The 17,084-nt window shown below is 37.2% G+C and overlaps 1 protein-coding gene across 3 annotated transcripts in view; it reads right to left on the reverse strand.

Moving 5' to 3' along the window:
- Positions 1 to 6,633: 6,633 nt before the first annotated feature.
- The window catches only part of TBC1D19 (TBC1 domain family member 19), a 126,658-nt gene continuing 116,207 nt past the window's right edge, over positions 6,634 to 17,084 (reverse strand). For 2 of the 3 annotated variants that reach the window (XM_020992260.2, XM_020992254.2), the window contains 3 exons: positions 16,505 to 16,620; positions 8,860 to 8,930; positions 6,634 to 7,867 (listed from right to left, as the gene is read on the reverse strand). In XM_020992260.2, the coding sequence (XP_020847919.1) occupies positions 7,793 to 7,867; positions 8,860 to 8,930; positions 16,505 to 16,620 (262 nt within the window). In that variant the 3' untranslated portion in view covers positions 6,634 to 7,792. Of the gene's footprint in view, positions 7,868 to 8,859; positions 8,931 to 11,147; positions 11,283 to 16,504; positions 16,621 to 17,084 lie in introns of all 3 variants that reach the window. The other variant, XR_002325617.2, reaches the window with a different exon arrangement.

A 17,084-nucleotide genomic window follows, 5' to 3' on the forward strand; every position in this document is an offset into this window, starting at 1 on the left:
GCAAAGGCACAGAGTGGGGAAGTGGATTGCCATTTGTAGTGGAGAGCAAGAAGGCCAGTTTGTCTGGATTGCAGAAGTTGTGAAGATGAGTAAAGTGAAATAAGACTGGAAAGGTAGGTTTGGGTCTGATTGGGATTTAAAAGAGGAGTTTATAATGATTCTAGAAGTAATAGGGAACCACTGGAATTTATTGAGTGGCAGTATGATGCATCTACACTTCAGAAAAGTTACTCTGGTGCTTGTGTTTTGGATGGTTTGGAATGGGAGAGACCTGAGGCAGAACTAGCCAGGATGTTATTGTAATAGTCCAGGAGAGAGGGGACGAGGGTCTGGCAGTGGTTGCCATGTAGCAAGGCGGTTTTGGGGGTATGTTTTGGTATGTTTTGGACATATCGAATTTGAGATGTCCGTGGGACTTCTACTTTGAAATATCCAATAGGCAGGTGATGATGTGAGAGTGGAGTTCAGGAGACTCAGGCTGGATATACAGATGTAGGAGTCATCTGAATAGAGATGACATTTCCATTGACAAGCATAGGTGAAAGTCAGGGAGAGAATGTAGACAGAGAAGATGACGAGATCAGAGGCTTGGCAAAGTCACAACCTTCTTCGATCTCTTTCTGGAGCTTGACTAGATGACTCTTCAGATACTTTTCAGCTCCAGATTTATTATCCTATGATTAAAAGAGCAGGTGGATGAAGAATGCATATTGCCCAAACTACCATACACCATTGAAATGACTCCAAGCTTCTCCATGAAATTAAGGCCCATCTTTTTAATGCCAATATTCTCCTAGTTATTATATGTCTGTGAGTCATAAAACACTATTGTCCCAAAGAACTAAAACCAGAAATCATGCAAAGGGCAATAAAGAGGCACATGGTATTGAGTTGTGTTGGGCAGGCTGCAACACATTACACACCAGGGATTTCAAAAGAAGAAACACTGTAAGGGATTATTTTTATCATTATCAAGGGGATTATTATTATCATTATCAAAGGAAAATGTGAGTAAAAAAATGGACTAGTCACATGGCAAGAGCAAGGGAAAACTGATGGACAGCACATATATTCCACTGGTATGTTTGCCATGTTTGAAGAACTTGAGACCCTGTACAATGTTTGGGGAATACCCTGCCACAAATTTATGGGAGGATATGAACAAGAGTCACACAGGGTGAGTAGACAAGGCTGGATCACAATTTGCATTGTTTGAGGGATTCCACAGATTGATGAAGTCACCCACTTATTTTAATATTTAAGAATGGTTAGTTTGTTATTTAAAAGAAATACTTTGTGGTTTTGTGGTTGTGGTTGTTGTTCGCCCTTCATTCTCAAAGAAGACCAATGACATCACAAGGTGATGTCTTGACTTGTGAGTGAGTTGGCATCAAAGTCCAGTGGCAAGACAAAAGTCAAGATGACCAGCGATGGCCCAGGATGCAGTGGGTGTTATATTTTGTAAGATATGTTGGGATTTGGGGGTTAGATTTTTTAAAAAAAGTTTCATTTATCTATCCATCCATCCATCTATCCATTCATTCAAGTCTCTTATAATACAGAGAATATAAGTGCTGTGCCTCAGTTACAGTCAGAGGTGGTACTTGAACCTAACTCTTCCTTCTATGGCCAGCTCTCCATTCACAATGCCAAGCTACCTCTAAAACTTTCATAAATCATGCAAAGTAGTGTTGACACTTGTTATTCTACTCAATGACAACTTCCTAAGCTTCAAAGAACAAAAATACCTCATAATACAGTTTTTATTGTCCAAGTTCTATTAAAAGCAAACAAATCAAGCCTTAGCACAAATGGCAATATATCAAAGTTTCCTATATCCTCCTCTTATACTTTTCCTCCCTCTCTTCAGGCACTCAATATTTTCTCACTAACCTCTCTGCATCCAAACAGGAAAGATTTTTAAAGTCAGCTCTCAACCAGATATTTGCATTGAAAGCTTTTCTAATTTGATATTTGCATTAACATTTGCAAAACTGAGGAAGAGGACGAAAGTGGACCTCTTAATTTAAATGTCCTGACATAAACTTGCCTTAGCCCTTTAATGTAATCAATCTACTCATCATATATTCCCCTCCAGACAGTGTTCCTGAAAAAGACTTTTTAGAAGCTTTCCCAGCTGGAGTTACTCTGACTAGAAAAAGCTTATATTCTGTCTTCTCTGACTTTTCCCAGGGCCCAGGAATACAGAGGCTACCGTGACTTAACACAGGTGAACTTGGCAGGCTTCCTCACTCCAAGACCTTCCTCCATCCTCTCCCCACCTGAGTACAGGTCAGGCCTCTTTGTGCCTCCATCCTTAACTCTTTTTTTATGCCCCTAAATTCTTAGATAAATAATGTTGCCATTATTTTAGGCAATACTTAATGAAATTTCCATATCACAACCCTTTTTTCCGAGGTCCTTAAACAAATTTCCTTGACTTCAATATTCTTCCTTTTTCTGGAAATGGACTTTATAACAACAAAGTATAGTTTCTATGCAAATAAGCATGAACTCATCAATAGAGCCCTGGGTTGGAAATGACTTTGGGCAACATAGTACTTATTCTTTCAAACAAACAGTGCCCCATCTCCCCATATCAGAATTAGTAGGATCACAGGATCAGAGACTTTGAGCTGGAAGGACTTTATTAGATCATCTAGCTCAATGTCCCTCATTTTACAGATGCAGAAAATGAGGTCCAGAAACTGATCCAGTTCTGTCCAAGTCAAATAGAATATAGAAATGAACCAAACAGGTCCCAAGGATCAGGCTAGCCCACTTTGAAGGAGACTGGAGAACTACAAGGCTATTGATACATTGGAGCATATATATTCTAAAGGCATAGTTTCTCATTAGATGGAACAGTACAAGTATTGAGCTGGAAGGAAACTGAGATAACATCTAATGTGGTTACAGATGTTACAGCTGGAAGGTACTTTAGAGATCATTTAGTCTAGCCCTCTTGCATTGCAGATGAGGAGACTGAGGCCCAAAGACATGAGGTGACATAGGCAGCAAGCAGCAGAGCTGGGTGCGTGCCCAGATCTGGATCCAGGGCTCTTTCTGCTATACCACACTCTCCAATAACCAAATTCAACAAATGAGGCGCCTGGTGATCAGACAGACTAAATATGAGTTGAAGGTTTCTTTTCTCTCTGGAAGTTAGGGCAGGGAAGGCCTTAAACCTCACATGACGTGAAACAAAAAATACTGGACAGAGAGTCTTCACTTCTCTTTGCTCTTCTAGGCTGTTTGAGACTAGATTTAAATCACTTAAACTCTGCTCCAGGACACTGCTAACCATTGTTTTTTCTAATTCCCAATCCTTTTTCCCCCCGCCATGTCAAGCCTGCATGCATATAAAGATCCTAAATCACCAAGGAAAGACTAACCAGTGTTCAGAAATTGCTATTTACTTAGAAAAGTGGTCTAATAAATACATGTGACTTCAGGAGGTTTAAAACTGAAGGTTAAAGAAATGAACCCTCATTAGCTAAAATTTCAACTCACCAGAACATTCCATTGGCAGAACATCCTGTTTAACTTAGATTTTACTTTACTAGTATAACATTAAGAGGTATTTTATGAGATTTTATTTTATTGCTCACATAGGGTGACTTGGGCTCTGACAGAACCATATTATTCATTTTGGCCATTTTCATAATCAGTTTTTATAAACGTAGTTAGAATAGTTTTGTGATGGTCACTAGTGTGCAAGGTAGTCTAAACTATGGTGCCCTAGACTTTTGGGAAGCTTCTTTTGATACCCTGAAATCTTGATATTAATGAGATGAGTGGATAAGGGCAAGAGAAGTCTGACAAGAAAGTCCCTAATCAGGGGAGATAGTTTTAATCCTCTTCAAGATGTAGCAGCCAATGGTGAAAGGGCAGCCATGGCAGTGGCAAGTGGCTCAGAGATCAACAGGACAATGCTGAATTTTACTGGCAAGGGACTCTTAGCCTAAATGATGGATGTGGTGTACCTCAGTCCATATACAACTCCAGTCACATTCCCTGTACTCAAACCAGAAGGACCCTAGTTCAGGCTCTCATCACTTCTTAATTCCTTGACTATTATAATAGCCTCCTAGTTGTTTTTTATCTAGTGTCTCCCTTCAATCCATCAACCAACAAGAATTTATTAAACACCTTCTATGTGCTAGGAACTATTAAGCACTGGTGATATAAATCTAAAAGCTAAGCAGCCCCCATTGTTCTACAAGGAAGATATCAGGGAATGGTGGCTAGGGAAGTGAGCTTTGATCTGTGGAATTATTGAGGAGTAGAACTAATAGGGAGGTAGACTGTCATGCTTTTTCCAGTAGCAATGGTAATATCAATTTCTTTTTCTCTGTACAAGAGGTGGAAAGGGGAGGGAAGTCTGTATACAATGGTATGGGGATACAGATACCAAATCTACTCTTGGTCTGAGGCCCTGGTATCTTGGTGGATGATGGTTGGATGGAATGAAATATGATTTGGGGTTGGTCAGACAGAATGGGACAAGGTGAGGACCGATTCACTCAGCCTCCAATCCAGGACTTGTTCTTCATCCTTTGTTCTTGAAGAGGACTAATGACACCAGGAGGGTGATATCTTGACTTGCTTGTGAATTGGATTTAAGTGAGGCAATTCTACAACAATATCCCTACCTCCCACCCCAATCAAATCTCAGAACTAAATGGATTATCTCTACCATCATCCACATAGCTGCCATTAAAGCTCAGGTCTGACTATATCATTCTCCTGCTCAAGAAGCATCTGATGGCTTTAGGATAAAGTATAAACTCCTCTGTCACTTAAAACCCTCCAAAGTCCGCTAGCAGCCTATCTTTCCAAGATGATTGCATGACTTCCCCTCTTATGTGCTATATGCTCTAACCAAATCCGACTGCTCAATGATCCCTACCCACGTCAGTCCATCTCCTACTTTATGCCTTTCTATTGGCACCCTCCCCACCATGCCTAGAATAATCTCCTTCAGTTCTGCCCCTGGGAACCCCCAGCTCACTTCAAGGCTCAGCTCAAGTGCCAACTACTTCAAGAAGCCTTTTTTGATTCCCCCAATTTTAGTGTCGTCTTCAAAGAGCTGTGTACTGTTCCCAACCTGGAAAATGTCAGCTTCTTCATGTCAGGAATGATCTCACTTTTGGATTTAAATCCCCAGCACCTATCACACAGTAGGCACTTAATGCTTATTGATTTTACTTTTTGTAGATGAGGCATCTGATGCTCTAGAAATATTAAATGATTCTTCCAAGATCACACAACTAGTTAGGGGCAGAATTATACTAGATTCCAGAGTGCCTGTCTTGCAGTCCTGGACTCCCATGAGACAGCAGGCTGCCTCTACAGTGTAGGAGTTCTCAGCCTGAGTCCAAGAACTTCTTGTTTGTTTTTGTTTTTGTTTTTTTAAACAAAAAAATTTTGTTTTTAAATAACTGGATTTCAATAGAATTGGTTCCTTTGTAATTCTACGTATTTTGTTTTATGAAATTAAAAACATTATTCCAGCAAGTGGTCTACAGGTTTCACAGCAGTGCCAAATGTCAAAAATGCCTACTCTTCAAGGATGAAGCCAGTGATCATTCTAAAGACTAGCAATGTGAAGAAATGAGTGTAAGGTAAACACATGAACATTCAAAAGAAGTATTTTTTGGGGAAAAGAATGAACTTTATAAACAGACAGGTATTTTATTTGTATATGCTTTGACTTTATAATTTTTAGGATGAGACTGGCCTTGGGTGTGTGCCTTTACTGCACAAACCCAGAATGGCACCAGCATGATTACATGTGTCAGCTTCAAGCTAGAGTTGTCTCAAGTGAACTAAATTGGATATGCTTCATGAAGAATCAACCACAGCCCATGAGGAAATATGGAAAGAGGATGTGAGGAGGCCCAGTGGAGAGACTTCTGTACCTGAGTTCAAATCCTGACTCACTTTACTAGCAACACTCAGAACTCAGTTTCCTCATCTATATAATGGGGTAATAATAGTACCTACCTTCCAAGGTTGTTGTGAGGATCAAAATCAATCCTCTTTGATAACATTTTGCAAACCTTAAAGTGCTATCATAATCAAGTGATGTAGAACAAATGAGCAGAACCAAACAATACACATTTACCATAAATATTCAGAATGTCTCAAAATTCTTAGCTGCATGTTTAAGCTATTAAAATTTTAATATGCACTAAGATTTTTGGAATACCTTGTATTAAAAACACAAATAAAAATTAAAAAAATCAAAACTAGAGAGAAGGAAGAAAAATGGGGTCAAAGATAGGTATAGAAGGGGATGCAGGAAAAAAAGCATTTCCTTTTTTTGTTAATTTGTTTGGTCCTATCCTATTAAAGGCTAAGGATTTGGGGAAAGATTCTCTCTCACACTTTTTGTGTTTTTTTATAATATTAAGTTTATAATAATTTTTTCCAAGAATCAACCACAAACTTTGAATTTTCAAAATTATTATTTTGGCAAGTCAAACTTAGGGAATGGCAGTATACAGCAAGTACTTTTCTGTCACAATAATCATATTTACCTTATACACTCTTGGAACTTCTTCAAAGGAGATAAATCTCATAAATCATCTTTAATCACTCACGCTTTATAAATAAATGACTCATTAATTATCTTTGGATATAATTTAATGAAATAGTAGACAAGCTACAAAAAAGTGTACATCTATTTAGGGACTGTTTTTGATGAAATGATTAATACCTCTAATTTGAGACTTAATTGTGAACCTAAGGGATATCTGTTTTTTCCTTTGTTTATCTACTTTTGTCCAGTGTTAGAGAAATGGCAGATCTCTTATTTGGGAGTTAAAACAAAACAATGCCTTTCACATTCAACCACGATCAAAATGCAACTGCTTACACACTGCAAGATTTTCTTAGCTCTGAATGAAAGGACTACTTGTATGCATTTCTAGTTTTCTCAGTGGCTCCACTCTGGGAGTGAACATAGTTAACTGAGACATCACCAGAGTTAAATATGTTCCAGATGCTTAATTCACCTGAGTGTACTCCTTGCAGACCTCCAAGGTAGCAGAATTTGGGCTGACAGCAGCAGCACCAAGTCTCCCAAACAGGATGAGGAAGGCTGAGAAGTACAAAAAAGGCACCTCATATTTTTTCCAGAGATCTTTCAAATTGAATGAGGGAATGATATGGAGATAACTGTATGTAACCTCTGACAGTAGAATTCTTCAAGGGAGAAGTTAAATAGAAAAGGACCTATCAGACCCCCTTTAAAAAGAGAAGTTGATGAAAATATGGACAGTTAAATTTAATTTTCATTTAAGGCAGTATCCTCTTCAAGTTTTTACTTGGGCTTTGAATGAAAGCCAATTCAAAAAATTAAATAATACATTATCTGGAGAAAAATCTTCAACCTGATGTAAGAATCATCATAGGAGCTACATCAGCTCTCACAGAGTTTATTACAGTATTTTCATTTCTTATTGCATATACTGTTACATGCCTTTTATAGATCAGTATTTATATGTATTAATATATATATACACACAAATGAGCATTTCTCCATATTATCATGAAAATTACATTTTTCTCTTTTGATGAAATTCAGCAGCATGCAGTGCAATATTTGATGTGCAAAGTTATTGTTTTATAAAGTGAAAAACTACTTAGGTTTAACTGCAAAGGGAACATGATCTTTATTGGTTGATATGCAGAGGTTAATTTTGGTTTTATGCAGAGATTGCATAGTTCATGATTAGTTTCTAATGAAAAACTAGATGTGTGTTGTCAGTGACCTAGAAGAAGATCAAGTGATAGTGGCAAAGAGAAAAATCTGAAGAAGAGGCATGACTTTTAAAGTGGAAAGGTCAGCAAGCACGGCCTGAAACGAACAAAAAAGATTTGTCAGATACAAATGTTGTAACCACAAAAATATAAGAAATAAGACAATAGCAAATGCCATAGCAATGACATATTAGCATCGATAATAATCTTAATTAAATTATTCTGTACTATATTTACAGTTTTTTTTCTTTCTACATTCTTCAGTTTCAGTACATATGCAAACAGCTAAAGTGCTGTCAGAAAGTGAGTTGGACTTTAACCCAACTTGAAATGTACAAGGTAGCATGAGTTTATAAGAGGTCTAATATTTCAGTTTGTTTCTATAAATAAATGCACATTATGAATCCTCATCCTGTTATAGTAGTATAAGGAATGTATGACTTTAAGTGAATCATTCTGAGGCAGCAATAATATTTATTCAATTGCAAGACTCATATGTACACACATAAATATATTCACTCCCTTTAAAGAAAGAATATTGGTAGCTATTTGGGAGATATAATTTATATTTCTATAAAATAATAGATTTAGTAACATTGTAGCTCATAGTTCTGAACCATATTTAGGTATAAAATATACCAGGAGAAAATTGTCTTTAAATTATTGGCAGATATTTTTAAAAAAATCAATGGAAAACAAGTACTAAATACATACATATGTGTATATAAAATTCAATGCTCTAGCTCTACAGCCCTGTTTACTCATGTCTTTTTGTCCTGTAGACACAATACACTGATATGAACGATAACGACAAGAACAAAAGCTGGACGTCCACAATGTTAGTAGCCATACAGTACCTATGATGGTTTTCACGTGATACCATCCCCAAGGAAAGTCTTTTATCATGGAATGAAGAAGATTCAAGTATTTAAATATGCCCTTGAGCTTAGACTTTTCAGCTTTTATATAAATTAAGAAATGAAACAGTAATAATGCATGCTTTATGCATCTGAAGCTTAAACTGCTTTGGCTGGCCATATTTCAGAAAGTATTTCAGTCTCCTCTCCTCTAAGTGAAACTTATCCTTACTTCAGCTGCAGCCAGCGATGTCACCTCCATCAGGTTTACTGCTCGGAAAGCAAACACAGCAGCTGCCAGAACTGAAAAAGAATGCACAGTATTTTCAACTGATGACCTATTGATCAGTTCAACACATTTACCTTGATGAAGCACATACTTGCTCTGATTTTGAATGAGAGGACTTGACAATTTATGTAAATTAAATTCTATCAACTGGTTTCTTTTTTTCCAGAACTTCCTCTCTTCCACCCATTGCCCCCTAAGAAAAGGCTCATTAAAGTTAAATAAGAAAGTGACACTTCTGAAAGTTCAAGTTATCTTATATATCTCTCTCTTCAAATCAAATAATCTTTTTACATTTAAATGACTCAATCTTGATAGAGTCGTACTGGTAATCCCTAAATATGAGAAACAAAAGAGAGGAAGGTCTCTCCAGCTCCCAGGATAGATCCTCTATGAAAGATTTATGAAACGATATGGATGACAATTGCACTGGACGCAAATGTGTGGAGAGGTTCTGATCTGCAGAGGTGTAGGGAGCACTCATCTTAGTAAAGCTACACAGGAGGAAAATATTAACAAGAAGAGAAACAAAAACAGTAATTTCCCTAATAGCATTAAATTTTAAGATGCCCTCATAGCACTAAATTTTGAGATGCAAGTGATCAAAAGTTTCTTTAAAAAATATTTCAAAGCACTACATACTCACTATGTAATATTTAATGAAAAACAAAGATACCCCATTGCCTAGACAAAACAAACAAACAAACAAAAAAACCCAAAGACATTTAAGAATAGCTAGAAGAAAAAACATTTTGGGTCAAGAGGTGGCAAGTGAAGAAAGGCAAAAGTAGATATGTAAGGTATTTATAAATGACATAGGGGGGTAAAATCTTAGAAGAATATATCTGTAAATATGATGTAAAAGAACAAACATGAACAGCTATGTGCTGACATGAGGAGGAACCAGTTGCTCTTATTCAGGCAAAAGGACAGTAAGAAAAAAAGCTGATATCTTAGAGCAGAAGGCCTTTCTTGCTTTATTCAGACAATAGGGTAGCCCAGAAGAGTAGTTCTTAAAGTATAAGACTGAGGAAGGAATGGCTGTTATAATTTGGGGACAAGCCCTGGAAACAGAATTGAGTAAGACTGCCAAGTGTAGGATGGTGGAAAGCTCACTGGGATAGGGGTCACTAACTTTAGGTTTTAGAACTGGTTCTGCTGAAGTGACCTTGGGCAAGTCACTCAATTTCTTTGGGCCTTAGTTCCTTCAGATGAGATGACCACTGAGGTCTCTTGAAGGTCTAATTTCTATGATTCTATGGTTAATGTCATACCATGACACTTAGAGAAACTAACATTTCATAGAGCTTAAGGTTCTGTACAGCACAGTGTGCTTAAAGATAGGTGAACTATTATCATCAATAAGATCCAAGGACTATTATAAAGAGTTTTAAGTTTCTAAAAGTAAGGCACACCTAGCAATGTCAGGGGGGAAAGCCATTATGGTCTGATTTAGAAGTATCACAATCTGATATAGAATAAAGTGATCACCTTACAATAAAATGTACATATTACAGTCAATTTGTTTTGCTCAAATATGCAAGAAACTACATTTTAAATTCCTAACAATTAGAAGAAAACACAGTGACATCTATTTATGCCACCAATATATTAAAATACCTACAGTCAATACTAATACTAATGAATATTCTCTCTGGTCACTTTAAATGAGGGCATGGATTAAGAGAAAAAGAAATGTCACTCTTTCTGCTAAGGGCAACACTATCCTAATGACCAAAGTTTAGAGCCTCAAAGTCGTCCTCAATCTTCACTCTCTCTCACCACCATAGATCTAGTCATTGCCACATCATGTCAATTTTACCTCTACAATATCTCTTGTATCCACCCCATAAGCAAACAGCAATTGGCCTAATCCAGGTCCCTATAACCTACATCCTGGCCTGCTGCCACCTCTTGATTGGTTTCTGATTCCAGTCTCTTTCCTTTTCAATCCCTCTTTCACAGAACTGACAAAATAAACTTCCTGAAGCTTACAAGCCACCCCCCCTTCTATTCAAGAACTTTCAGGGGATCCCTATTGCCTTTGAGATAAGAATACAAATTCTTCAGTCTGGCATTTAAAGCCTGGCAGTCTGGGTCAAGCCTACCTTCCCAGATTTACTTTCTGCTGTTCTCTTCATGTGGCTTACTTGCCTACAAGTCAATATTCCATCTCCCACCTCCAAGCCCTTGCATAGGCTGTCCCCCATGCCTGAAATGCACTCCCTCCTCACCTCTGCCTCTTAGAATCCTTAGTTTCCTTCGAGTCTCAGTTCAGGTGTCACCTCTCTAGGGGGCCTTTGCTGATCCCCTTAGGAGTGAGTGTTCTTTACCCATGCAGGGTAACTAGTAGAAAGTCCAAGTGAGCTCTAAATATAGTGTGGTTAAAAGATAATGAGGAGAAAGACATTATTTTAAAAAGTGTAAACAGAAAAAGTTAGACTTTAGAGTCACTGACTATTAGGCTTACAAAAATATCAAGTATAAACTATTTCTTTGGAAAAACAACTTCTTTCCATTTTTATTTAGTGGAGACACTAAAGCAACAGTGGGACAGGCAGACTGGGTTCCCCCCCTCCCCCATAGTTGCTGAATGTCCATGAGGCTGGTCTGGTCTGTGAAAATTCTCTTTGTTAGATCAGGAAGGAGCTCTAAAGTGCAGGCAATTAACTTTTTCCAAAGGTAGGAAGGGAAGAAAAAATAAGGGCAGCTCACCAACTGACCTCAGGTTCTGAAACGCTTATGTACTCACAATCTTTATTTATCTTGGTGTCACATCACAGAATTTCCTTTTGGTCTGCTGTAATGTTAGGCCTGTCCAGCCTTTCCTTGGAATAGCACTGTTTGCTACAGAGCCAACATACACAATTTCTCATATTTTTTGAATATTTGTCAACTGAACTAAGGCCTTGACATGAAGAGTGGTAATTGTTTAATTTCCTTTTGACTTTACAAACTACACTCAATCTTCTATCACTAAACAACTGCATCAATAATATTGCTTAGATACTTTTTCTTTAAACTAACCCCTACAATCTTGGACTCATAGAATATTAGACCTAGAGATGATCTAGTCCAATTATGTCACCCTTCTAATTGGGGAAACTGAGGCCCAAGGATTAAATGACTTGCCAAAAGTTATATACTGAGATAGCAGAATAATGGCTAGAACTCCAGTCTTCTGAACCTCCATTCAATGCTTTTTTCAGTATAACACAAGAAAAGCTCTGGATGAAGTCACAATTCTTCAAATCGAGCCAGATTCCTAATATACTGATATTTCTCAAGGGCCACACTAAGATCAGCAAAGGTTCATATTTATTTATTCACTAAAAATGTATATTTGAAACAACACTAATCAGCACAATTTACATAAAATAATCTATTCTCATGTATAGCTGAGACCTAACATGAGGGTAACACCTGCAACTATTGTTCCTCATTTTCAGAGCTCCCAAGAGTTTTCCCTTTCGATTTTCTGAAAAGCAAAGGTGAAATTGGGGTGGGAAAGGTAATGTTAAATCAGTTCTTTCTCTCCTCATGGCTCAGAGGTCATTTGTTCCAATATCCTATACAACAGAAGACTTCTTTCTACAATGTCTCTGATTATCCAGCCTCTACTCAAATGTTTTTAGTTGTAGGGAATTTACCACTTAATTCATTACACTTATGATGAGCTCTGATCATTAGAAAGTTCTTCCTTATGTTGTGTTCTCCTTTGAACTAAAATTTGGTGCCCAGAAAGAACTTCAGAACACATCTGGAGTACATCCAAAGAAGGGGACCGGGACAGGAATGGGCTGGGGAAGTCAAAGGAGAGCATAATGGCTATCTTTAATATTTAAAGGATTGTTGTATAAAATAGGCTTGTTTTTTGTATAGCTGCAGATGGCAGAACCAGAAGCTATTGGTAGAATCTATAGGGAGGGAGATTTTAGCTCAATATAAAAAGGAACTTTCAATGCCAGGGATGAAATGCTTAATAATGCAACTTTATCAATAATCTGATTTTCACATTCAGAAGCCTTGGCAATCTATCTATCCATCCACATACGCATGCATGTACATGTGTACATATACATACACGTATATATACACACATGCATATATGTATATATACACATTTATACACATACATACACACATGAATGTATATGCACATATACAAATACATATATACACACATATGTATAGCTATATACATATCTATACTTAGGCCATTTGTAGTTTCAAAGGTGTAGTTGGTAATGGAATATAGAAAACTTACTTTTTGAAAAATTTAATTTTACCCTAATTCTTCCTACAGGAAACTATAATAAAATAGAATACTATTTCCACAACATTCCTAAATTTTTCAAGAAACACTATCCATATATTGGAAGATGAAAGAAGAGGGGAAAAAAAAGTCTCAATATCATCCCCAAAAAGTATTTACTTGAAGGCTTAGAATTTAATATCCCACTTCTGGAAAAAGGGATGCAGTAAAAAAAAAATGCATCCTTCATAGAATCATCAAATTTGAGAACTGGAAAGGACCTTGAAATTCACCTAAGTCCATCCTTCTCATCTTAAGGTTTAGAAAACTTACTTCCCGAAAGAAGCAGCTTGCCCAGACTAACGGGCTCATTAACAGCAGAGCCAGAATTAGAATCCAATCTCCTGACTCCCAAAGTCCAATGCTTGTTTTATTCTATTGTGCTATTTGTGTGATGGCTGTTGTGCATTTGATTTTCCTGATGATTCCAATTACATTCAGCCCCAGATCTAGTTAGCACAAGTGAAGCAGTGAAATGTAATTAACTGAGTACTTTATAGCCTGTGATAAAGCTGCTTCTTCCTTCCCTTCTCCATTTCTCATGCTTACATGTGTGATAACCTTGGTGTAATCAGGCCAATGCCTCACACAAACGTGATAAACAGGAGTAAGTTGTAGGGTTAGTTTATTGTCAAATAAAGAATATCCATGAAAGACAACAAGATTTTATAAAGAAAACAATAAACAAGCATGGAACCTAGGCACATGGACAGTACAGATTGCACCATTAGAGGAAGAGAAACAGTTTAGGTTAGTATATACTACAATGCAGAAAAGACATATTCTCAGGTAAGCAATGGGTCTCAGTTTGGATGCTGGAGTCATAAACTCTCAGATAACTAGGGACAGCTGGATCAAGAGGAATGAGATAATAGAGGGAGCACTGCACCTCAACACACCTGCTCCAACACTTATTAATTGTGTGACTGTAGGCAAGTCCTGGCACCTCAGTTTTCTCAACCATAAAATGGGGATAATAATACTTGCATTACCTGTCTTATGGGGTCATCATGAAGAAAGCACTTTGTAAACTTTAAAGTTCTATAAAAATGTGGATTATTATTATTACCTGGATTCTAGTGACACAGACCTTTTATGTAACATAGAGAATCACTGAATCTCAACCTTCAAAAGAGGTTATCTGGACCAATTTCTGTCTGAAGAGGAGTCCCTTATATAACAAACCTGAAAAATGGTTACATAGCTTCTGCTTGAGGTCCCCTGGGGATGGGAGAATATTATCTTCTGCCCCCCCCCCCAAAAACCACCAGCTCATGCCCTCAAAGAGCTTACATTCAAATGGGGATACAAAAAACCAAATAAAGATAAGCAAATCCAAGGTAGTTTAAGGAGAGAACACTAATAACTCGGGGAAACAGGGAACATGATATATTTAAAAAGACCTGAGTTTCCCTGCAGGAAAAGGATTCTTAAGAGTTGGGGTTGAGTAGTGCATTTCAGGCATGGTGGACAGAAATCAGAAGATACAATGTCAAATTTGAGAAACTGCAAGTGTGGCTGGAATACAGAAAAAACAGGTTGGAGACAGACAATGGAGGGCTTTAAACGAACATTTTGGGGCAGGGTAGTGACATGATCCTATCTTTGCCTTCAGAAGATTATTTTGGCAATTATATGTAGGATAATTGAAGAGGGGAGACAACAGAAGCATGGAAACCAGTATGCCAGGAGAGAAATAGTAAGAGCATGAACCAGAATTGTAGTTCAGGGAGTGAATGGACAAGGAGATTGGCAAAAGAAATGTAATGGAGGTAGAATGTAGTATAATAAAAGGGAGTAACGTTAGCTTTAAAAACTCTGTTCATTTACAATTTCAGAAACTGGGTTGTCCATAAAGGGAGGCCCATTAGCCTAATAAAAGTGATAAATCCTTAACAGCTATAATAAAATAATCCTTGATTATCTCAAGAAGAGTGAGTTGCTGTCACAATGAAATAGTAAGAGGAAATGAATAGAACTACTTTTCTGAGGTATCGGATAGAGGCAAGCCCTGAATTCTTTGGTGTTGGGAATGAATATCTGGTGTGCCAATGTAGACTAAGAGCCCTTAATTTTGCTTAAATAACAGAAATAATTAGAATCAAGCTCAGATATCATAGACCTATACAGAACTACAAAGTAAAAAAGGATAATAAAAGCCATTAAATCCAAACCTCACCAAAGTATAAATCATGCCTCTATAGTGTCCTTGAGAAATAGTTACAGAACTTCTGTTTGGATATATTTAGTGAGGAAGAACTCACTACTTTTCAGGGCAATCCAGTCCTTCTTGAACACCTCAAATTAAAATGAAAATTTTCTTTATATTGGTAGGAAGTTGGGGTTTTTTTTGGAGGGGAGGAAGGAATAAGAAACAGATTTGTTTTTGGAATATTGAGTAAAAATCTGCCTTCCTATAATGAAGCTCTTAAAGGTTCTTTAATGACTTTCTCTTTAAAGTCACTGCCACTTATTGATCTTATTTTTATCTGATTTTAAGCTGAACAAATCTAATCCTTTGCCTACAGGACAATCCTTAAATATGTGAAGACATGTTCATTCTAATTATTTTCTTTTTCAGATTAAACATTTCCAGTCCCTTCAACCAATTAAGTCATGGTTTTGAATTCCATCTCCATTCTGGGTCACCCATTTCTGGATTCACTCTAAAACCGTGGTGTCCAGAAAGGGGTAAAGCAATGCCTATGTGGTCCCACCAGTTGGATGAGAGCAACACTTCTTTCTCTCAGGACACTCTACTCCGAGACCTCATGACAGAGATGTCTGGATTCTTGAAGGCTTTGTCAGGAAAGTGTAAACTCTGACAGGTACTATACAACTGGAGAGGCTCCAAGCAAGTGTAGGCAAGACTGTACATCTGTTGTCCCAAGACCTGCTTCGCTAAGCTTAGAAAGGTTCATCACCAGACTGGCAGCAGAGCGACATTACTAATGTCTACTATCACTATGCTAGATGGACAGAGTTTTAAAAACAGAAGGGACTTAAGAGATTACATTTGGCAAATTCATTTTACAGATGAAGAAAAGGAGGTTTTAAGCTTGGTTAAGATTTCGAAAGGCAGCATCAGGGACGGAAGTAGGATCTAGGTTTCCTACCTCCTATTTTAGAACTGTTTTCACTATTCTGATTCTGATTAAAATACTGTAAATGTCTACAGATAAGGGACATCCTGCATGAGTATTTACTCTACATAAAGAAAATTATTGTCCTTTTTTTGGATACATATATGTTTTACATATAGACATTTCATATTACCAGCAAGAATTTCCAGAGAGTTGTATCCTAGGATTCTATCCCATAAAAGCAAAAGCTGATCTGTAGCTAGGTAACCGGAGAATGCACGCACCATCCACTTAAATGATATACGAAGTCTGTAATGAAGGGAAAAAGGAAGAAAGTGACAGCTACATATCTCTTTATAAAAATTAAATACTCAGAATAAGACCAAATCATTCTATAGTTAGGAATACTCCTTGCAGAGTCTTGCAAATATACCTAGGAATTAAAAACACAACTATTCTCTGGAAAACGGTAGACTGCATAGTTGAAGAATTCTATACCATATTATTATCGTATGCAGGATTAAAATATTAGGAGGTTGAAAAGTACCTGCTAAGATCTCTAGGTCAGCCATGAGAAATTCTCCTTTTATTTTCTACTTTTTAGATTATACTGATTAATAAATGGAGGGTGAATAAAAATGAAATATGAAAGCCATAATAAGATCAGGTGCCATCTTCTCCATGAATCATTCCTTGATCATTCCAGCTAGAAGTGATCCCTTCCTTCACCATGCCTTCAGTCACACTGGTCTGTAAACTCAATATCATTCCTG

This window comes from Phascolarctos cinereus, unplaced genomic scaffold (genome assembly GCF_003287225.1).
Source record: "Phascolarctos cinereus isolate Bilbo 61053 unplaced genomic scaffold, phaCin_HiC Scaffold_9;HRSCAF=440, whole genome shotgun sequence".
NCBI classification, from domain to species: domain Eukaryota; kingdom Metazoa; phylum Chordata; class Mammalia; order Diprotodontia; family Phascolarctidae; genus Phascolarctos; species Phascolarctos cinereus.